Here is a 22415-nt window from a genome sequence, read left to right on the forward strand (position 1 = left end):
GTTCCTGAGAAAGAGCAGCACAGGCATGTGCACACGTATACACGTTATCCCCAGGACTGCAAAGTAAACACAAGTGGACAGGCGATTTGAGTCTAGCAAGCAGTTTAGATGGAGAGTGGAGAATTGCATTCCTCACTCCAGCTGAGAAGGAGATCCCAGAAGGAGAAGGAAGTGCTAAGGAAGAGCAAGACCCCACACCCTTCCAAACATCCCTTCTGGTCCAAGATCTTTTGACCTTCCCAGTTAGCTTCTTTTGCTTTCTGTTGGTGGTAGACAGGCAAGAAGATGAGAGGTCAGTTGTGAGTTCCAGGCTTCTGGCCTGGGCAGTTCCCCAACTTCTTTGAAAGACTGTCGCCTCTCGGCCCTAGCAGTCTCAGCTGGGAAGGTCCTGGGGTCAAGCTAAGGCAAGGCAGGCCGTCAGTGGCCCAGGGGGGTGGGATTGGGGGTCACTGCCTGGAGGGTGGGATCCTGTATTCTTCGGAAGATGGCTGGGAAATTCTTGCCTCCGTTGCGTAAGACTTTCTTGCCCTCCTCGGTTGAGGTGCCCAGATGTCCCACAATGGGGTCTTCACTCTGAGAAAAGGAAGGGTCCGATAAGTCCTTGCCCACCTTTCAGACGGCCCCTGGCCCTGAGACTCCCATCCCATCCTCCTGGCACTGAGCTGGGTTCAAAGAATACAGAACCACTCTGGAAAAGGCCTGCATCTTCACAACTCCCCTCAGGCCCCCTACTTACCAGTTCCTCCAGGGGCACACGCTCAAACAGGGGGTGCCTTTCAAAATGGGTGCACATCCAGTCATGTAGCTCCAGCACATCAGTTATGGTGTATACCAGCCCCTGCAGAGGCAAAATCACCCGAGACGGGGGGCTGCATGCAGTTGAGCAGGGGGATGATGGGAGTGGTGGTGTGAGTCCTAAATGCACGCCCACTGAATTCTTAGTGGAAGGTCTCCGAATGGGCCACTCACCCCTCCCTCTCACTCCCGACTCACCCCAACTCTAAGCACGTAGGCATATTCTGCCAGCAGCGTGGGACTGATGATTCGCCACTTGTGCTTCGTCCGCTTGAAATGTGGGTCAGGGAAGAGGAAGAACATCTTTGTCAGCTGTGAGACAGACATGCATCGACAGGGTTGAGAGCCCGGCTTCAGTGCCCCACGTGCCTACCAGCCTAACCCACCGGGGCCCCTCCCCACCTGGCCCTTGCGGAAGAAGTTAGGAAGGTGTTTCATGGCATTGCTACGGAGACAGGCGATGTTCTGGAAGCCACCTCCAGGAGCTGCTCGAAGGGCCCGAATCCGGTCTTGTACATAGTCTGAGACTTTCACCCGGATCTCCAGACCCAGAATCAGTGTGTCTGGGAACAACGGTGACAGTTCCACTGGACACAGAAACAGGAATGGAATCGTCAACCTCATACTTGCAGGAAGTGCAAAGGGGTCAAGAAAGGAAAGGAAGTGTCACTGTGCAACTCCCAAAATCAGGAATGGCAAATGTGGACGGAGAGATACCTAGATGGCTGGTTCTATGCTGGAGAAGGGGGTTAAGCTCAGGGTTAGGCTTAGATCCAAAGACTGTCACCTGGACTGGAAGTGGGAGGGCCTGCAGATACACGTATATTTGTAAGTGCTTCCGAGTTTTCAGTGTTTTCACACATCGTCTCAGTTAATCCTCCTAACGCTCTGTGGTAAATCGAGAAGATGAGGATACTGAGGTCAGAAACGGCCAAGGTCACAGAGCTAAGAAGAGGCAGAACTGGAACTTGAACCGAGCTTTTCTGCCCCCAACTACCATGTTTTTCCTCTCTCTGTCATGCTGTTACCTCTATGGGAAGATCTAAAAATAGAGAAGTGGCCTGGCACGCAGGGCTGGGACAATACAGACAATACAAGAGGAACTTGAAAACATGAGAGTAGAGCAGAAACAATGAGTTTTGGTGAAGGAGGGGGGAGGAGAGGGAGAGTGGTGGAATCCCTCAGAAAGACAGTTCAGGATCACTGGCTACAGTGACTAATCTCTGACGCTTGTGCTGACCAGCTCACTGACCCGGTACCTTGCAGGTGAAATGCCTCAAGTAGAGACTGAGGCCAGGGCTGGGGCGAGACAAGGCAACCCAAGTTCTAAGAGGCATTTGAGACAACACCCTCCCTTCTCCAGGACAAAGGCCACAGACCCAGAGTACAGAGAAAGTGGAGGCTCTCCACACTGATGTCACAGCACTGGTGTCTGGTCCGAAGGGGAAAGGCCAACTATGGCCCCCAGCAAACCTGCTGAGGTAGCAGAACCTAGGCATTGCCTCTCTGTGCCCTAGAGGAAAGGCCAGAGTGTTACCTAACAGGCCACCATAGCCACAGCCTATGTCTGCAAACTCCACTTGGGCCTGAGCTCTCTTTTCTTTCTTATCCTTTGGGTCATCGTGGCTCTTATTTTGAGTCAGTGGAGCGAAGAACTCTGGGTATAGCTCAGACCAGTCCATCTCTTCAGGCTTCACAGGGCTATTGGAGAGAAGACATGAGGGACATGAGAAGGTTGGTCAAGCCATTGTGGAAGTGGTACTACGTGTGAGTGGGCGGATGGGTAAGGGTGGGAGGTAAATGGGAAGAGCGATTCTCAAAAATTCTGTAACAGTGGGCCCTGTGGTCTCTAGGAGACACAGTGGAAACCACCCTTAACCCCCAGTGTGAATCACAGGCCCATCATGAGGCTCATGATTGCTGACCTGCCCATCTCCACTTCTAGGAGTAGATGTTGACTCTGGTCAGGCAGCTCTCCTTTCTGGGTCACAAGTTCCCTTCCCCCAGAGATTGGCTGCCTCTGTTTATGTGCTCTGTGGGAAGAGGATGGACTAAGGCGTGGGCGGGATTTGTGTGTATGTTTGTCTTTTTATTAAATCCGATCAACGAAACCGAAAGGTGGAAACGACATTCTGCCCGCAACACTCCAGTCTAGGTTACTCTCCCTTCCCGGACTTGCACCGCTACCGAGACTTCGGGCAGAACGCCACGCCCCCTCCCAACCCTCCAACTCCGCCCTCCCCTAAATCTCCCCGACCCACCTCTAAAGCTGACGTCACCCAGCCGATCCTCCCCGGTCCTTCTGAGACCCTGCAGACCGTCCAGAACAACAGCCCTTTCGGACTGCTGCGAACGTTCTGCCCTCCTTTGCCTCCCCCTGCTCCCGTCCCCCCCTGCCCTGCTCACTCACTAGCGCAGCGTGTGGTCAGCCATGGGGTTGGAGTGAGCACGTTGCCGATAGTAGCGCTTCTGGGGCTGCGGGGCCTCAGCTCCTGCCGCGTCCCCAGTCTCGGCTCCCGCCATGATCCCCAGTCCCTGGTTTCTCTACTGAACCCACGTGGAGACCAAGGCCCGAGGCGCACGATAATGACGCAATCAGGCGCGTTGAGAGCAGATCCCGCCTCTTAAAGACCCAAGAGTGTACTCCGCGGACCTGGGCGGGGAGGGTGGGCGGCAGCCTGAGCCGTAGGGGGCCTTCGCGACGCGGGTCTCCAGCTGGACTGGCAAGGCCAGACCCGGCACCCTACCTCTTTCGTTAGCCCGCTTCTCCTTGGTCTGGGATACTATCCTAGTTGCAGGTACCTCTGCACCCCGCAGGTGAGAGGAGTCCCAGGACCCCGCTTCCTACAGAAAAATCCTCACTCCTCTCCCCTCTTCCCCGGTCTCAGACCTGTCGGCCCTGTCTGCCCCGCGTGGTCCGACGTGAGCGCCGTCGGTGTGCGCTGGGGACCGGAGCGGGAGGGGCAGCTCCTCATCCCACCTCCAGGAAGTCAAACTGAAGGGAGGAGGGCAAACTCGGAGAGGCGGGGCTCGGTGCCACGGAGAAGCCGGGACGACCCGCGGCCCCCCACCCCCACCCCCACCCGGTCCCAGATCCGGGATACCAGCGCTAGCCGCGGGGTCCGCGCGCGCTCTCAGCCAGATGGCGGACCCCTGCCCAGATCGTGAATCAGAGCCCGAATCCGTGTTCCCGCGGGAAGTCGGCCTCTTCGCGGACTCTTACTCGGAGAAGAGCCGGTTCTGTTTCTGTGGGCACGTGCTGAGCATCACACAGAACTTCGGGTCCCGCCTTGGGGTGGCGGCGCGCGTGTGGGACGCGGTGAGGAGTGGGCGGCTCTGGGCGAGAGTCCCCGGGAGGTCCGGACCCTGGACTCTCCCTCTTCCATATGGAAACATCCCCGCGACAGTCTTTTTCTCTCTCTTCTCTCTTTTTCCCCCGTAGGCTCTGAGCCTGTGCAACTATTTTGAAAGTCAAAATGTGGATTTCCGAGACAAGAAAGTGATCGAACTAGGCGCAGGGACGGGCATCGTGGGGATCTTGGCCGCGCTGCAGGGTGCGTGAGCTTTGTGGCGGGAATGGGGGGGTGGTGGCGCTGGGTGGTGGAGAAATTGTCACTCCCTGGATTCTTGGGAGCGGGGAGTGATTTGCGACCAGACCAGTCTCTTTTTAACAAAGTGTGTGTGTGTGTGTGTGTGTGTGCCTCTTTTTGTGTGCCAGAGAAAACACCCAGGGTGGTTGATTTGGGGGCAGGAAATAAAAACCGGGCAGGCCTTAGTAGGAGTTTTTTCTACCCTTTTGCTCTTTGTGATTTCATGAATAATGCTGTCACTTAAAACCACCTTTGCTTTCGACATGGTATTTTGTCAAAATGCATCCCCTTTGGGGGCATTCTGTAGGGGGAGCAATCTGCATGTATTAAACCTGAGGAATGCTTTATAACTTTATTATGAATAGATATTAGATTTTTAAGGTTTTGACTGCTTGGGAGAAATAAGGGTGAATTCTTGAGGGTTGTTTTTTGTGGGGCAAGTGGGGTAGGAATTAGGCACTGCAGACTTGGGAAAGGAAAAAGTAAGGAAAATTTTGCTTCACTTTTGTCAAGGATCCAAAACTACAAAGGAAACAGTTCCTCAATTTATAATCTAATGGGCAGGCACAACCTCACATCCAAAACATTCATTTAAAACACTTATGATGTCATCTCCCTAGTAATGCCAATGTCTTTGTTCTTGGGAACACAACTAGGTCACATTCAGGGAAGTCTTCCCAGAGGCAGGCATTCATTCTTGTATTCATTCAGTCAATATCTATTTGGAGTCATCTGTCATGCCAGGTATTGGGATACAACAGTGAGTGAGACAGCGCTCCTGTTCCCGAGGAGCTTATGGTCTAGTGGGGAAGGTGGGGGAATTATGCCTGTGTATGCACAGGGCAAGTGGACATGCTCTGGCTATGTCTCCCTTGACTCCCTGAGACTTCAGAGAGAAGCACTGTCAGATGAGAAGGTGAACAGTGCAAACATAGCATGCTCACAAAGAACCAAGGGAGTGTTAAAAGCAATTTTCCATGAAGGAAGAGCAGAGGAGAGGTGTGCAGTTATGCTAAAATGGGAGAAAAGTGTGTAATATGGATGGGAACACGTATGTCCATTTGCTCAAAGACTGGCTTCTCCTCCTTTGCCCCCTATCCAGCTGCCAAGTAAGAAATCTGGCTGTCATCTTGTCCCTTGCCCTCTCCCGCTCACATCCCGGCAGTCAGTCAAATCTGTGGGTCATAGGTCCTTAATATTTCCCCAATTGTCTGCTCCTCTTCCTACCATCTCCAGTTCAGGCCACTGTTGTTTCTTCCTTGGGTTTTCACAAGTCTTCGAGCTTTCCCATGGGAAGGTGAGCATGCTGGAACTAGATCTTGTGTTCTTCCTGCATGCAGGCTGTTTCTCCTTCAGGCTTCCCCATCTCAGTGAATCAAACCATCATCCACCCAGTGGGAAACCTAGATATCACCTTTGACATGCCCCTTTTTCTCACCCCCATAGCCATTACTTGAGTCCTACTGATTTTATCTTCTAAAAATCTCTCGAATCTCACGTTTCTCCATCAACACTGATGGCTCCCCAGTCCATGCCACCACGGTCACTTGCCTGCGCTGCTGCATTTAGGCCAACTTGTCTTCCTGCTTTACTCCTTGCCCCCACCTAGACCTCTGCCCACTCTACCCTGCAGAGTGATCTTTTCAAGATGCAGCTGTAATCATCTCTCACTCCCATCTTTCAATGACTTCTTGTTCTTTCAAGACCAAACCAATACCTTTAGCATGGCCTCCAAGGTCCTGCCTCTCTCTCTGGCTTCTTTCTGTGCCTCTCCCTCCTTTCTTGTGCTCCTCGTGCTGTCTGTTACCCGTCTGTCAGGGCCTCAAGTCTGTCTTGATGTTCCCATCTGTGGAGCCTTCATACAGACTGTACTCTATGCCTGGAATCCTTGGACCACCTGGTTAATTCATATGCATCCTTCAGTGCTCAGCTCAAACATCACTTCCAAGGGAAGGCCTCTTTGATATCCCCACCTCCAGGTTAGTTTAGGCCCTCCTAGTATATATACAACCATGCTGACCGGTTTCATTTTGAATTTGTCGTTACTAACCTTAGGCAAGTCCTTAACTGCTGCCCAGCTAGTCTATTACACTTCCCTTGTCCACGTATTCTTCCGCTCTCCCAAACATCTGTTTCTTACCTTCTTGCCCTTCGAACCTCTACATGCCTCCTCCCCTGTCTTCACCCTCAGCTGATGACTTTGTTGCCCATCTCTTCTGATTGCTTCTGTTTTCTTATAGAACATGTTCACATGTTCCTATCACAATGTCTACTCACCTAACTGCCTGTGTCTATTTTAAGTGTTGCCTTCTCTCCTGTTACCATGGATAAACACTCTGTGCTCCTAGCTAAGGTCAAGCCCTCCATTTGTCACAAGACCCTGAACCTTCTCATCTACTCAAAGACATTGTTCCAGCAAACCTCCTCCCCATCCCCAGTCCCTCCTGTGTTATCAGTTTTTTCTTTTCTCTGGAACATTCTGAATAGATACATATACCCCTATATACATCTATAAATATGCTATATTTTCTCTTAGGAAAAACTGTTGGCCTACATATTCTTTCAGTTACCACCCCATTTCTCTGTTCTGCTTTACACCAAAACTCAAGAGTTAATCCCCTTCGTCTGTAGTACCTGTCTTACTTTTCTTTCCTCAGTCCATTGCACATTCCCGCCCCCAGTCGCAGCAGTCAAGGTGGTGAGCTTCATTTCCAACTCCATGTTGGTAAGTACAGGAGTCGGTGATGAGCCCACTTGACTTGACTTTGCAGCATTTGACTCTCCCTCCTCCTTGACATGCTTCCTTTCATTTCCAGGGTACCACACTTCTGCTTTCTGCCCACCTCACTGGCACTCTTTTCCAGTCTCCTTTGTTGGTTCCTTTTCCTCTTGACAACTGTAAGTTTGAGTGCCCCAGAGCTCAGGAGTAGTCCTTTGACCCTTCCCTTTTCTGTCTACACTCCCCAGCAATCCCATCACCTCGTGGCTTTAAATGCCCTTTCTGTGCTCATGACCCTATAACTCCCATTTCCATCTCCAGATTTGTTTGTGGAACGTCCTACTTACCCGATATCTTCATGTGATTGTCTGATGGGCATCTCACTTAGACAGAAACTCATGATCTTCCTGTCCAGTCCTGCTCCTCCTACAGCCTTCTCCGCCGAGTAAATAGCATTTCAGTCTTCTAGTTAGTCGGGTCAAACATCCTCTCTCTCTAGTATTGTGTGTCCAGTCTCTCAGCAAATCCTGTTGAGTGTACCTTCAGAATCATTCAGGAGCTGAGCACTTCTTAGATGTGGCTAATGCCCTGGTTCAAATGAGCATCACGTCTCACCTGGGTTACTGTAGCTGCCTCCTAACTGGTCTCTTTGCTTTTGACCTTGCCCCTCTGCTGTCCTTTCTCATCACAGCAGTCAGAGTGATCCTTTTATTCATTTGTTTATTTCAAAGATTTTTATTTGTTTGTTTATTTATTTTAGAGAGTGGGGGGAGGGGCAGAGGGAGAGGGAGAGAGAGCATCTCCAGCAGCCTCTGCTCCAGCCACTGGTCTTCCTGCTTTTTCTCAGACCTGCTGACACTCTCCTGCCTCAAGGTCTTTGCACTTGTTAGTCCCTTATTTGGTACATTTAGCCTGAGAGGTCCACATGGTTTGCTCCATCATTTCCTTCAGGTCTTTGCCCAAACATAATCTGTTGAGTGAGGCTTTTCCTAACCACTCAGTTTAAAATTACATTCCCTGCCCCATCTCTGAAGCAAAATTCTTACCCCCTTCTCTGCTTAATGCTTCACCGTAGCATCTGATGTACAGTGTCTTTTCTTTGATTTGTTTTGTTTGTTGCCCATTTTTTGCCACTAGACTGTAATCCCTATGAGGGGAGGGATTCTTATCTGAGTGGTTCACTGCTATATTCTCAGCACCTGGCATAGAGACACATAATAAATATTAATGAATGAATGAATTCTTAATACTTCCTGTGTCTGTAACAGTCGTCATGATCATGATTAGTTTTGCAGTACCTAGTGTGTCTACCTTTCTAATAAAACTCAAGGAAGGCTGAGGTTTTATCTTGCTCACCACTGTGCTGCCAGAACTTAGTAGGGGCTCAATACATATATTTCTTGCATCAATGGAGCTTTCTGAGGTGCTAATCTGATTATCTTCACTCTCTGCTTCTACCTATAAAACATACCACCCTCAGGATCAAGCCTGAGTCTCTTCAGCATGTCATCATTATCCTCAGGTCTTGATACTTTTCTCCTTCCTTCCACATCCCCTAAGGTTCAGCCTTTCTTGAATATGCATTGCTCTCGCCCCCAGGCCTTTGTACTTTTTGTTATCTGCTTGGAAAGCTCCACCTAACTAACTCCTACTTGTCCTTTAAGGCTCGCTGAGGCCATATCTTCTGGGAAGCTTTCCAGACCCATGAAGTTGGGTTTGGGTAAGTAGGGGCTGGATACATACATAGTCTGTCTCCAGCTTAGTCCTGCCCAGGCTTCTGCTGACATCTGACAGTTGTGTGTTGGGCAGAGAGGTTGAAGATCAGCTCCGAGACAACGTTGATGTTGTAGAACATAGAGTAACGAGTAATGAGCATGGCAGGGGGTGAGATGGAGGTTAGGGTAACTAAAAGCCAAAGTGCACACTCCCGGGCTGTCAAAACACCGTCCTCTAGGCCCTGTGGTCTCTGGACCTTCTGGGTAGGAGCCGAGACTCCTTGGTTGGTCGGTCTGACTTGCATTTCTCCTCCTTCCTCTCTCTCAGGGGGGGATGTTACCATCACTGACCTGCCCCTGGCCCTAGAGCAGATCCAGGGCAACGTCCAGGCCAATGTGCCAGCTGGAGGCCAGGCCCAGGTCCGCGCCTTGTCCTGGGGGATTGACCAGCATGTCTTCCCTGGAGACTATGACCTGGTGCTGGGGGCTGATATCGTGTACCTGGAGCCCACCTTCCCACTGCTGCTGGGCACTCTCCAACACCTATGCGGGCCCCATGGCACCATCTATCTGGCCTCCAAGATGAGAGAGGAGCACGGGACAGAGAGCTTCTTTCAGCACCTCCTGCCCCAGCATTTCCAACTGGAGCTGGCCCAGCGGGATGAGGATGAGAATGTCAACATCTATAGGGCCAGGCACAGGGAACCAAGACCTGCTTGACATCACCCTTCTGCTCCTCTGAACCCCTTGTCCTAAGAAAGGAACTGCTGTATCTCCAAAGCCATAAACACGGGGAAGAAAAGTCTGGGTTTCCCTTGCCTCTCTCTTTCCTCCTTCCCTCTTTGTTGCCCCAGATACTCTTGGGCTGATGCAGGGAGGTGCCTGCTTGCTAGGAATCTTAGAGCCCTAATAGCCCTGGGTTAGAGCACAAAGGAAGTTCCCAGTTCCCATTCTCAGAGGACGAAACGAGGAAGGTATCCAGGATCTTTAGGGGTGGGGGAGGCAAATGGGAGGTGAGATCAGTGGCTGCAGAGAGACTGTTCCTGAACCCTTCCAGTCCTGCTGTTGTTTTTTTTTATACAGAATGGACTTTTTTTTTCCTGCCAGATTCGAATGGAATTTTTTTTTAAAGGGAAAGAAGATCATCTCTGCATCCAATGAACTCATGCTTTTGCTGGGGGGCTAGGAAGGAAGAAACCTCAGACTACACACTTCTTGCTTCTGGAGACAGAGTCTGGTGGGACCATGGCTCTAACTGGGTCAAGTCCTGCCTGCCCTGATGCTGGGGATAGGCAGCAGAGCTGTCCTTTGGACTACAGCTTCTTCATCCTTTTTGGAGCTGGAACCGTGATCACTAAGTACTAGGTTCTTCTCATCTTTGAGTTTTCCTTAGGTTTCCAAGCCCTGTCCTTCCTTGCTAATGTGTTTTTTCTTCACCTCTTTTCTCTTCCCACTGCGCTACCTCTGCTTGGGGCTCTCTTTTACTCCTTGGGCCACATATCACCTCCCCTGGACTCCTGGCCTCCATTCTCTCCCTTTCAAGCCACTTATCAAACTCTTTTTGATCTTCCCAAATCAGCTCTGATGAGCTTCTGATGCCTACAGCAAGAGTAAGCTCCTTGGCTTGGTACTCAGTCTATCCTGTGTGATCCCAAATTACCCTTCTATTTCATTTTCAACTGGTTTCCTACATGTATTGCAACCTCTGGACAAATTCCAAATGTCTACTCTTTGTTCCCTATTTCCACACCCAAATTCCTTGTTTTCTTCATTCTTTTTGGTGATTCCCTGCCTGGAAGGGCTATTTCTACCTGTCAAAATCTTTATTACTTTTCGCCTCTTTCCTGAAAAAAGCTTTTACGGGGCCTCCTGTTTGGTTGTGATTTCTTTCTCCCTGGAGACCCTTTCACTATTTGTTCATCTTATGGGACTTACCTTGTCTTGCGTGGTCACTTGTCTGTTCCCTATTTTCTCACCATTAGATTACCTTGGACGGTAGGGTGTGGTTTACTCTTCTCTAATTCCCTGGAGCCTAGCACAGTTCCTGGCATACAGTAGATGTTCAATAAATACTTTGCTCATTCAACAAATATTTACAGGGTTTGTTGAAAGGACTCCACCCCTACTTCCCCAGGTGCCCTTGGCCAATTTTCTGACCCCCCCGCCCCACCTCACAAGTTTGTCATGAGTCCTAAATGGATGACTATGAAAGATGAACGGAAATAAAGAAACATAAAATGTTTGCACATGTCTCGAATTGTTATTTTGCGACAACTATGTCTCATGGTTTCTGTTATTTTACCTACGGCGGGGGGTGGGGTGGGGTGGGGGGGTAATTCCCTTGTGAAATAGTCTCCGAAAGCGAAGTAGAAGCGGCGAGTGTGCCCACCCCGGCCAGCAGGTGGCGCCGTCCTCTCTTGGCGCGTTGAGGTGGAGAGGTTTGGCCCTGCCGCCGCGCCGTAGGCCTGTGGCCTCACTGGTGCGCCGGCCGGCGGCGGTGTACTCTGGGGCCAGAGAGATGTCGCTGCTGCGGTCGTTTCGCCTCTTCCTGGCCGCGCGGGCCGGGAGCTGCCCGGTGAGGGTTCTGGGTCCTCCCCCCGCCGTCCCGCCTTCCTTGCAGATCTGTGCACTCGGAATGCAGCCTTCCCTTCCTCCGTCCCCCGTTCGACGCCGTCCCACCCTTCCCCCCATTTTCTCTGCGCGGTCCAACCCCCCCCCCCCCCCGCCGTTGGCTGCCTTCTCCCACCCCCGGAGCCCCAGTGTCTCCTAGTGGCCTCCCTGCCGGCGTGCTCTCCACCCGCCGGAGCTCCTGGCTGCTTCCTGCTTCTCATCCCTTTCTTCTTCTTCTTCTTTTTTTTTTTAAAGATTTTATTTATTCATTTATTTGAGAGAGTGAGAGAGAGAGAGAGCACATGAGAGGGGGGAAGGTCAGAGGGAGAAGCAGACTCCCTGCCGAGCAGGGAGCCCGATGCGGGACTCAATCCCGGGACTCCAGGATCATGACCTGAGCTGAAGGCAGTCGCTTAACCAACTGAGCCACCCAGGCGCCCTCATCCCTTTCTTCTGACCTCTGCAGGCGGGACCCCTTCTGCTTCAGGCGCCTCAGCCGTGGCACACATTGCGCCCTGGGCCCCGGCTCTCTTCCTCGGCCTGCAGCAAGGAGCTTCTCATGAAGCTACGGCGAAAAACAGGCTATTCCTTTGTAAACTGCAAGAAAGCCCTGGAGACTTGTGGCGGGGATCTCAAACAGGTGTGGTGGAGGAGGGCGAGGGGAGCAGGGCGGGTACTAGGGCTCGACCTCAGTCTCTCAGGGAGGTGCTGCCGGGGCGCAGTAAATTAGACCTGCTGCGCAGGGACCCATAACTGCAGAACTGCAGATAGGCTTCTGACTTAGGTGACAACCTCACCCTTTGACTGTGTTTTGACTCCGGAAGTCGTTAACTCAGGATCCCATGGTTAACAAACTTTATTCTAAGCACGACTGCTATGCTGTTTCCTGCTGCTTGGAGCCCAAAGGGCTTGTGTGGGCTTTGGGAGTCAGACCGACCAGGACTCAGACTGTGGTGCCCTCACTCTAACCCTGCGATCTTGGATACCTTAATCTTTCAGAGTTGCATTGTTCTAGTCCGTATAATAAAAATGCTACTGTCTCCTCCATAGGGTGGTTGTGAAGATTAAATTTATCCAAAGCACCAGGCATAATGCCTGATATTTGGCATTCAGTGGTAGGCTGCCAGTAAACGATAGATTGCTTTAGTTTCCATTATAGGACTGAAGAGCAGAAAGAATTAAGGAACCTGAACATATTTTAGAGCTCCGTTCAATTCTAAATTCTATGACTTTGTCATCTGCCCTATTTTTAATTTATAGGCAGAGAGCTGGCTCCACAAACAGGCCCAGAAGGAAGGCTGGAGCAGAGCTGCCAAACTCCATGGCAGGAAGACTAAAGAAGGTCTGATTGGGCTGCTTCAGGATGGAAACACAACTGTGTTAGTAGAGGTGAGTTGTCGGAATTCTAGGTACCCAGGAACAGCAGCCCGTTGGGCGGAAAGCTTTGTGGTAGACCCTTTGCATCCTTCAAGAAGAGGTGTTTGAGAACCACAAAAGGTTGTTAGAATTGAACCAGTGAGAACACAGTTATTGTAAATTCACTTATGTATAGAAATGCACAGGTGTGTTGACGATTAAATGTCTAGAAGTCAAAAAGATTACAGATATCCCCCACTTTTCAAAAGCTTGAGTTACACACTTTGCTTTTACAAAAGACCTACATTTGTACCTGTTTTTGTTTTTTGTTAACCAAAAGAAATTCAGAGAGTACTTTCACTTTTATGAAAAAAGGCAAAAAGTGAAAATAGCATTCAGTGTTGGTTTTGCACTGAGTCGTTATAGAGGCAGGGGGCACCCCAGCAGCAAGAGTTGCCCCGCCAAACTACCACCCCCCCCAAACTACACTCAGCATCAAGCCGCCATAGCTTTGAATTTTGTGAGCATCTGTGTAGGTCGATTTATTTTGTGCATCCATGTCTATATGAATTAATGGTAATTGATTTTTCCCTTTATGCCATTTTGGCTTACAAAAGGTTTCATAGGAACACTCTACGTGCGGATAGTGGGGCAAACCTGTACGTCTAAATGTGAATCCTATAGCCTTATACCTTGCCACTGATTGTTTCCTGGAACGGTTAGATTTAAAAGCTAGGAGTTACATTAATTAATTGATGGATAGCATGTAGCTGTTTTAGAGGAGGTTTAGGGGCCTCAACTGGTGAAGCATCAGGTGTGGATTAGTTTAGAGTGAGAAAAGGAGATAAGCATACTGACAGCAGAAGTGGTTTGGTGTTGGAGGAGGCTGGAGAATGAGGTGTTGATGGCCTGCAGCCACCAGCAAGTGGTGAACGTGTAGTGAGTCCTTTGGGGACATTATGGAACCATCTTTTGAACATGCGGGTCATTGCTAACTCATTGGCAGAGCAGGAATCACGGCATTCAGTTTCTGGCCTCAAGCTAGGAGAGGGACTGAAGCCTTAAAATTCTAGGGTCCTTTATTTCTGTTTTGTTGAGTCTGCAGCTTGTTCTGCAGTACCTTGGTTTACTCTCCAATTTTAAGGCACTTTTGCAAACTGTCCATAAACAGCTTATACAACAACATCAATTTGTTCCCACCAGGTAAACTGTGAGACAGATTTTGTTTCCAGAAATTTAAAATTTCAACAGTTGGTCCAGCAAGTCGCCCTGGGGACCCTGTTGCATTGTCGGAACCTAAAGGATCAACTCTCCACATACAGTAAAGTGAGTTTTGGGATTGTCTGTCAATGTGCTGGATTTACACACACACCCCTCTCTTAGGGTCTTTGCTGTTCCCGTTTTTTCAGACATTCTCATGTCTCACTCCCTTCCTTCATGTCCCTGCGTAAATGTTATCTCTTTGTAGAGGAGTATCCTTCCTGTTGCTCTATCCCCTTATTTTGCTTCATTGAAAAATTTTTGTTATAATACTGTATACTTATGTTTTTACTTATTTATATGTTGTTTGTCTTCCCCAATAGAATGTGAGTTTCATGAGGCAGAGAATTTGTCTTTTCACTACTGTGTCTCTGGTGAAAGAGGAGTGGGCCCAGCATTTAGTTGGGGCTCATAAAATCTGTTGAATGAATGAATGAATGAATGCCAGTGGGGGTAGAGTCTATCAAATCAGGTAAAGCTTTTCTTTCTTTTTTTTTTAAGATTTTTTTTTTTTTTTTTAAATTTATTCATTTGATACAGAGGGTACAGAGAGCATGAGCAGGGAGAGAGGCAGAGGGAGAGGGAGAAGTAGGCTCTCCGCTGAGCGGGGAGCCTCATAGGGGACTCGATTCCAGGACCCTGGGATCATGACCTGAGCTGAAGGCAGACACTTAGCTATCTGAGCCACCCAGGTGCCCCGTTTTTTTTTTTTTTTTTTAAAAAGACCTGTCCATTCTAGAGAGAGTGAGAGTGTGCGCCTGAGTTGGGGGGAGGGGCGAGGGAGAGGGAGGGAATCCCAAGCAGACTCCCTGCCAAGGGCGGAGCCCCATGCAGGGCTCCAGACTCCCCGGGCTGGGGGCCTCAATCCCTTGAAAAGACCTGAGCTGAAATCAAGAGCTGGAAACTTAACCAGCTGAGCCACCTGGGCACCCCAATCAGGTGAAGCTTTGTATTCAGAAATCTAGAATGGCCTGAGGGAAGGATTTCTTTCTTTTCTTTTTTTTTCTTTTTAAGGGAAGGATTTGTAAATACAGATATTGGAGAAGGCACAGTTGAGGAGAATGAGCATATTCTTGTCCATAGGAGGACCAGGATGAAATTAATATCAGTCTGCCTTTGATTCATCCTTATTATCAAGGCAAAAACGAAACAACTACTCACAGTAGTTTTGTGTGTGTGTGTGTGTGTGTGTGTGTGTGTGTGTTTAGTACTACTTTTTTCTCCTATTTATCCTTTTTTGAGATCTTGTGGTAAATGTTAATTATTACTGGTGTTAAATAGTCATTATATGGAAAACCATGTGGAGATTATTTTTTAGAACTGTATTGAGTAGATGAACAACTTGAACTAGAAGTTCTAATCTTTTTCCTTCCTTCCTTCCTTCCTTTTTCTTTCCTCCCAACATGGGGCTCAAACTCACAACCCCAAGATTAAGAGTCGCATGCTGTACCAACTGAGCCCGCCAGGCACACTGAGAAGTTCTTTTTTTTTTTTTTTAAATTTTAAATTTTAATTTAATTTTTTTTATTATGTTCAATTAGCCAACATATAGACACCTAGAAGTTCTAATCTTGACTTTGCCAGTAACTCTATTTGTAACCCTGAGCCATTCACATACTTTACTCTGTCTGTCTTTCATTATCTGTAACAAGAAGTTTTGGTTCATTTTAGCTTCATTTATTTTTTTTCCTCTTTTGGTCTTTAATTTTTTTTAACTTTTATTTCGAAAAAAATTCAAACTTAAAAGTTGCCAGTGTTCTGCAGTAAGCTACATTGTACTTTCATCTAGATTGACCATTTGTTAACATTTTGACACACTTGCTTTATTACTTTTTATACATGTATTGTTATCATCACTATTATATTTTATTTTACTTTATTTTTAAGTAACCTCTACACCCAACGTGGGGCTGGAACTCACAACCCCAAGATCAAGAGTTGCATGCTCAACCAACTGAGCCAGCTAGGTGTCCCATCACTATTTAAAAAAAATTTTTGCAAGTATGTTGCAGACATCAGGACCCTTATTCCCTTGAATAGGTTATCTCCTAAAAATTATGTTCTTCTATGTAACCAAAGTACAGTAATCACAATCAAGAATTTTAACACTGATATAATATTTTTATTTTTATAATATATGATATGTATTCATATTTTGCCAGCTAGTACTTTTTCTTCTGATCCAGGATCCAGTCCAGTATCATGTGTTGCAATTAGTTGTCATGTTTGTTTAGTGTCCATTCTTTCTCAGCCTTTCTGTCTTTCATTACATTGACCTTTTTTTTTAAAGATTTTATTTTTATTTATTTATTTATTTTTAAAAGATTTTATTTATTTATTTGACAGAGAGAGAGAGGGAGAGAGCAAGAGAGCACAAGCAGGGGGAGCTGCACAGGGAGAGGGAGAAGCAGACTCCCCGCTGAGCAGGAAGTCTGATGCGGGGCTCGATCCCAGGACCCTGAGATCATGACCTGAGCCGAAGGCAGACGTTCAACCGACTGAGCCACCCAGGCGCCCCAAGATTTTATTTTTAAATAATCTCCATACCCAAGGTGGGGCTTGAAACTACAGCCCCGAGATCAAGAGTTACATGCTCTTCTGACTGAGCCAGTCAGGTGCCTCGCATTGACATTTTTGAAGAGTAGAGGACAGTATTGCAGAATGTCCTTTAATTTGGGTTTGTCTGATGTTTCTTCATAGTTAGAGTATGGGTTTTTAGCATGAATATTAAATTATCTTGTATTTTTTTCAGGATATCACATCAGGAGACATGTAATGACCGTTGGTCCCATTATTGATGATGTTAATTTTTATTTTTTTATTATTAAGATTTTATTTATTTATTTGAGAGAGGAAGCATGAGAGAGAGCACACAAGCAGGGAGACGGGCAGAGGAAGAGGGAGAAGCAGACTCCCCACTGAGCAGGGAGCCCAACTTGGGGCTCAATCCCAGGACCCTGGGATCATGACCTGAGCCGTGGGCAGACACTTAACCGACTGAGCCACCCAGGCGCCCCTGATGATGTTAATTTTTGAAGATTTTATTTTTTTATTTTAGAGAGGGAGAGTGAGAATGAGCTTGCGCCTGAGGGGAGGGGCAGAGGGAGAAGGAGAGAGAGAATCTCAAGCAGACTCTGCAGTGAGTGTGGAGCCCAACCTGGGGCTCGATCCCACAACCCTGAGATCATGACCTGAGCTGGAATCGAGTCGGATGCTCAACCAACGAGTCACCCCCTCGTCCCTGATGATGTTAATTTTGGTCTCTTCTTGGTCAGGGTAGTATCTTTCAGGTTTCTCCACTGTAAAGTTATTCTGTTCCTCTTTGTAATTAACACATAATCTGTATGGGAGATTCTTTGAGACTGTGTAAGTGTCCAGTTCCCCAACAGACTTTTACCTGAAAGTATTAGCATCCATTGATGGCTCTTGTCAGGATCAGTTATTACTATGAGAGTTGCATAATGGTTACTTTTCTAACTCTTACGATTTCTTTTACATGTGTTTTATTAGTTGGCATTCTACTGTAAGAGACTTCTCTTTTCCCTATGTTTAGTGCTTTACTTAGTACTGACATTGACTCATGGATTCTTATTTTATACAGTAAGTTATAACTCATTTTATAATCCATTATTCAGTTTGATGTTCAAATTATTCCTGGATTTGACCAGAGTAAGCTGGCTTTGTTGACCTTTTGCAGTGTATTGATTATTTTTGAGTATTTCCTTACTTTTTGGCATAACAAGATATTCTGGGCCTATGTCATACTTTCCTTGCCCCACCATGGAATCAGCCACTTCTCCAAGGAGTCCTGATCATTTTTAATGGGGAATAGTTTTTAGAAACCAAGATGTGGACATTAGGTATGCTTTTTTCTACTAAGATGTCATTGGTGCTCTGCTCTTTCAGCAGACAGATGCAGCAAGTGTGTGTGTGTGTTTCAGTTCTAATCCTGCATCCCAGGGTTCTTCCTTTCCTTCCCCAGTTCTGTATTTGTATCTTCCTTCTCCCATGGTTAGTACACTGGCTCTTAGCAACTTCAGTGTTTACTTATTTCTCATTGTTCTAATACACACTAAATTGTTTTAATGACTATACCTGGCAACTGCAAATAACAAACCTATTAAGGAGTTCAAGATTTCTTTGATGTTCTTTTTGTCTTTATATTGAAGTTATATGGCCAAAGGACTATTAAAAGTACTGGATTAGTTTTTTCCCGCCTTCTGTGAAGTTACATTATTCATTTGAAATACAGTTAGTGTCTTATGTTTCTGTGTAATTTTGGTTTTACCCCCAAATTCTTGTTAATCTAATTTTGTTTTTGAATATGTAAAACATTAATAAGATTCTGAAAGTTAAAGCTGTAATACACACACGCGCACACACACACACACACAGAAATCTCACTCCTTCTCTCCCTTCTACCTTATTCTTGTCTACTCCTGTAGATAACCAGTTTCATTGGTTTTGGGTATCCTTTAAGTCTTTTTTGCAAAAATAGCATACTTATATAAATGCTTCTTTCTTACACAAGTGATAGTATAATATACATGTACTCTTTTTTTTTTAAAAGATTTATTATTTGAGAAAGAGTGTGCATGTACGGGGGAAGGGGCAAAGGGAGAAGGAGAGAGAGAATCCCCAGCAGACTCCCCGCTGAGTGTGGAGCCCGATGCAGTCGCCCCTATATATGTACTCTTTTAATTTGTTTTTTTTTTTTTCACTTAATAATATAACCTGGAAATACTCTGTAGCAGCTCATACAGATCTTTCTTTTGTGTTCTTTCTTTTTCCCAGCTGCATAGTTTTCCATTATGTGGCTATGCCATGGTTTATTCAACCAGTTTTTTAGCCTTAACATTTTATGATTGTTTGAAAATACCGTTCCTGATTTCTTGGAAACTACAGTTTAAGAAGTTAGGCCATACGGGAGTGGAGGGGGATGAGAGGGATGGGGTGGCTGGGTGATGGACATTGGTGTGTATTTCGTAAGACTGCTGAATCACAGACCTGTACCCCTGAAACAAATAATACATTATATGTTAATAATTAAAAAAAAAAAAAAAAAGGCCAAAGGATGGGATTGAGATGGAATTGGGTGTGGTGCAGTGATAGAATAAAATACTTATAAAAATGGAACTGTTATCAATTTATAATATCTTTGGCTTAATGAAAATACTCATTTAGGGGAGCCTTGGTGGCTCAGTGGGTTAAGTGTCTGACTCTTGGTTTCAGCTCAGGTCATGGTGTCATGGTCCTGGGATCGAGCCCCGCGTTGGGTTCTGCGTTCAGCGGGGAGTCTGCTTGAAAGTCTCTTCCTCTCCCTTTGCCCTCCCTTGTGCAGGCGCGCTCGCTCTTGCGCTCTCTCTCTCAAATAAATAAATCTTTTAAAAAACCCAAAAACATTCATTTATATTTGGTTGTCTTACATCATTTTTTGAGATACAATTGTTTTTGCCTAGTCTCTTGGTAATTTAAGTAGGACAGAACTGATTTGTTCGTTTTTTTGTGCACTTAGGGCTTCTTGAATTCCTCTGAGCTCTCTGAACTTCCGGTTGGGCCCGAGAGAGAGGGCTGTCTCAAGGATCAGCTAGCCTTAGCAATTGGTGAGTATTTGTAAGGATTGTGGGAACTGGAAATTATGAACTGGACCTCCTGGTATCTTTGATATTCTTCCACACCTAGATCAGGAATTGCAAGCTCATGTGCCCACAAGGGTCAGATAATATGAATGTGAGAAGTGGGTTATGTAGTGTGTTAGACATTAGTGAGCAGTAGGCTCCCTGAGAAGCCCACACTCTGCTGAAGGAAACTGTTACCAGGCTCTAGCCAGTTGTTACCTTGGGATCCCAGCGTTGTCAGAATTTTTAAATTCCTTCAAAAGAATTTAGCTTTGTGTGTAAAAATTTCAGTTTTTAGATGTTTGCAGCTAATTAAAATCATTTTCTGCACTCTGCAGGCTGACCAAACAAAGCATGTCTTTAGGCAGGGATGGCCTTTGACTTCTTCCGGTTGACTACCTCTCTATACACTGTGGGAGACATACTACATCCAGAGTCATCTCATCGTCTTTATAAAGGGATCCAGGAATAATTGGGGGCATTGTGTAGGAATTTGATCTCTTTTTTAGAAAAATCTGATCCTGAATTTGTGAAGGTTTATTCTTGCAGAACCACTGGCCACAGGAACCACATCTGGATCATCGTGCCAGAACTAGTGGGGGTTTTGCTTTCTTCCTACGTGTCCTTGATGGAAGGAGGGGAGTAGGGCTGGGTTGGAGCTTGCTGGGAATTTACTGCTCATCCGACGTTTCCAGTCAAGGCATCAATTCTGCTTTTAACAGGTTATCTTGAAATATGTATGATGTTTTAGTGAGTCATGGCTGAGAAACCAGGCAGACAGCTGTGAATGGGACTTATTAAGAAATTCTGGAAGAACTGGGTGTTTCAGCCTTGTCAATTTCTGAGAATTAACTATTGTTCAGATGCTTTGAGTTGTTTTAAGATTTCTTTTGATTTCTCCCCCATTAAGACTTTTAGATATAACTATGGCTAATGCAGGGATATTTACCTAGATCCCTTTTGGGGTCTTCTAACCCCTTTCCTACCTTTTGGCTTATTTGGACTTATGTTAGAGAGGATAGCATCCTGAGGAGACAGGGAAACCTGGAATTATTTTTGATTATTAAAAACAACTCTGGGGGCAACTGGGTGGCTCAGTGGGTTAAGTGTCTGCCTTCGGCTCAGGTCATGATCCTGGGGTGCTGGGATCGAGCCCTGGGTCAGGCTCCCTGCTCCCACTCCCTCTCACTCTTCAATAAGTAAATCTTCAAAAAAAAAAAAAAACTGAAAATTTTTATTTTTGGTGAGAGGAAGTTGAAACTATCCAATGGTATGGGGTTTTGGGTTTTCTGGGGCTTTTAGTTGTGGACTTTTTCCTGCTACAATGGATGAGGAAGAGTTGTCTGTGTCAGTTATGGTGATTTTCGGGAGGGATGGTAATTTCAGGGGAAGAAAACACTTAATTGCTTTGGAGTGAGATGTGGGTTTTACTTCCAGCTCTGGCATGTATTAGTTGTGTGAGCTTGGGGGAGGGTAGCTTGAGCTTTCTAAGCCTAAGTTTAACACAGTAACGATAGCCAGCATTTGAGTGCTGCTTTGTGCTAGATAATGTAATTAAGTGCGTTTACATATGTTACTTTATTTACATCTCCTTAGAACCCTGCTTTCAGGTTATTGTAAGTGGCGTCATCTCCATGTTGAGGAGGTAACTAAGGCTTGATAAATTCGTAAATGGGCTTATGTCACTTGCCTAAGGTCATATAGCCGGTAAAGGGCAGGACTGAGACCTGACTCCAGGGTCTGTGTGACACATCATAGCCTGTGTTTTTAAATACCAGTGTGGCACATTGTTGGTGTTCCATAAAGGTATTCTTTATTTCTCCCACCCCTACCCGCTCCTCCCACATACGTTTTCCTCTTTAAACAGCAAATGGTATCTCTCCATCTTACAGCATATTCACAGTGTAAATGCAGAGGACTGTCTTCGACTCAGCTACTTCTATGCATATCTTGGTACTGCCACAGGCGGCATATTCTGGAAGCATGTTACTTGTTTTTGCTTTTTTATAGGGAAACTGGGAGAAAACATGACTCTTAAACGAGCTGCATGGGTAAAGGTGCCGGCTGGGTTCTACGTTGGCTCTTACGTCCATGGAGCGATGCACAGCCCGTCGCTCCACAACCTGGTGCTGGGGAAGTACGGGGCCCTGGTCATCTGCGAGACATCTGAGCGCAAAGCAGGCCTAGAGGACCTGGGTCGCCGCCTTGGGCAGCATGTGGTGGGCATGGCCCCTCTCTCTGTTGGCTCTTTGGATGATGAGCCTGGTGGGGAGGCGGAAACCAAGATGCTGTCCCAGCCATACTTGCTGGATCCCTCCATCACGTTGGGACAGTATGTGCAGCCTCAAGGAGTGTCTGTCGTAGACTTTGTGCGGTTTGAATGTGGGGAAGGCGAAGAGGCAGCAGAAGCTGAATAGGTGCCAGAGACTTGGCCCTGGAGGAAATGTTTCTTCTCAGCTCTGGACATCATTATGAAAAGAAGTTATTTCCTGAGCCTCTTCAAACCCAGAAGTTGTTTTTCATTGGCGTTTATAAAGAAATGATAGACTCGGTGGGTAAAGTTATGAAATACAATTGCTATATAATAAAGAAGAGTAGAATCTTTTCCTTGTTTGCGTAATGCTGGGTTTAGCTTTTTTGTGCCTGACTTGTGCCAAGTTGTCGAAAACAGCAGGCGGGCCTTCTTGGAGGGGCCGAGGATCCGGGAGGACAGGCGTAAGCAGTTGGGCTGCTACTTCCTTCAACCGAGATC

The 22415-nt window shown here is 46.8% G+C and overlaps 3 protein-coding genes across 6 annotated transcripts; 2 read left to right on the forward strand and 1 right to left on the reverse strand.

Annotated features, from left to right (window-relative positions):
• Positions 1-85: 85 nt before the first annotated feature.
• METTL1 (methyltransferase 1, tRNA methylguanosine) lies at positions 86-3464 on the reverse strand. Of its 3 annotated transcripts, XM_078076188.1 has the most exons (7): positions 3206-3453; positions 2721-2828; positions 2333-2496; positions 1198-1382; positions 994-1107; positions 737-838; positions 86-573 (listed from the first exon to the last, which is right to left on the reverse strand). In XM_078076188.1, the coding sequence occupies exons 2-7, from the start codon at positions 2726-2728 to the stop codon at positions 418-420; spliced, it is 729 nt and encodes a 242-aa protein (XP_077932314.1). In that variant the 5' UTR covers positions 2729-2828; positions 3206-3453; the 3' UTR covers positions 86-417. The 3 variants fall into 3 exon arrangements, with proteins under 3 accessions (XP_077932314.1, XP_035933890.1, XP_077932315.1); XM_036077997.2 differs by lacking the exon at positions 2721-2828 and having other exon boundaries at positions 3206-3464; XM_078076189.1 differs by lacking the exons at positions 2721-2828; positions 3206-3453 and adding an exon at positions 3057-3075.
• A 346-nt stretch (positions 3465-3810) lies between these two features.
• Positions 3811-11061, forward strand: EEF1AKMT3 (EEF1A lysine methyltransferase 3). Its single transcript, XM_036077999.2, has 3 exons — positions 3811-4114; positions 4238-4349; positions 9148-11061. The coding sequence occupies exons 1-3, from the start codon at positions 3938-3940 to the stop codon at positions 9537-9539; spliced, it is 681 nt and encodes a 226-aa protein (XP_035933892.1). The 5' UTR covers positions 3811-3937; the 3' UTR covers positions 9540-11061.
• A 196-nt stretch (positions 11062-11257) lies between these two features.
• Positions 11258-22267, forward strand: TSFM (Ts translation elongation factor, mitochondrial). 2 transcript variants are annotated; one of them, XM_036077996.2, is made up of 6 exons: positions 11258-11394; positions 11896-12069; positions 12690-12818; positions 13989-14111; positions 19561-19648; positions 21674-22267. In XM_036077996.2, the coding sequence occupies exons 1-6, from the start codon at positions 11338-11340 to the stop codon at positions 22078-22080; spliced, it is 978 nt and encodes a 325-aa protein (XP_035933889.1). In that variant the 5' UTR covers positions 11258-11337; the 3' UTR covers positions 22081-22267. The 2 variants fall into 2 exon arrangements, with proteins under 2 accessions (XP_035933889.1, XP_077932317.1); XM_078076191.1 differs by lacking the exon at positions 11896-12069 and having other exon boundaries at positions 11274-11394.
• Positions 22268-22415: the final 148 nt, after the last annotated feature.

This window comes from Halichoerus grypus, chromosome 6, assembly GCF_964656455.1.
Source record: "Halichoerus grypus chromosome 6, mHalGry1.hap1.1, whole genome shotgun sequence".
Taxonomy (NCBI): Eukaryota; Metazoa; Chordata; class Mammalia; order Carnivora; family Phocidae; genus Halichoerus; species Halichoerus grypus.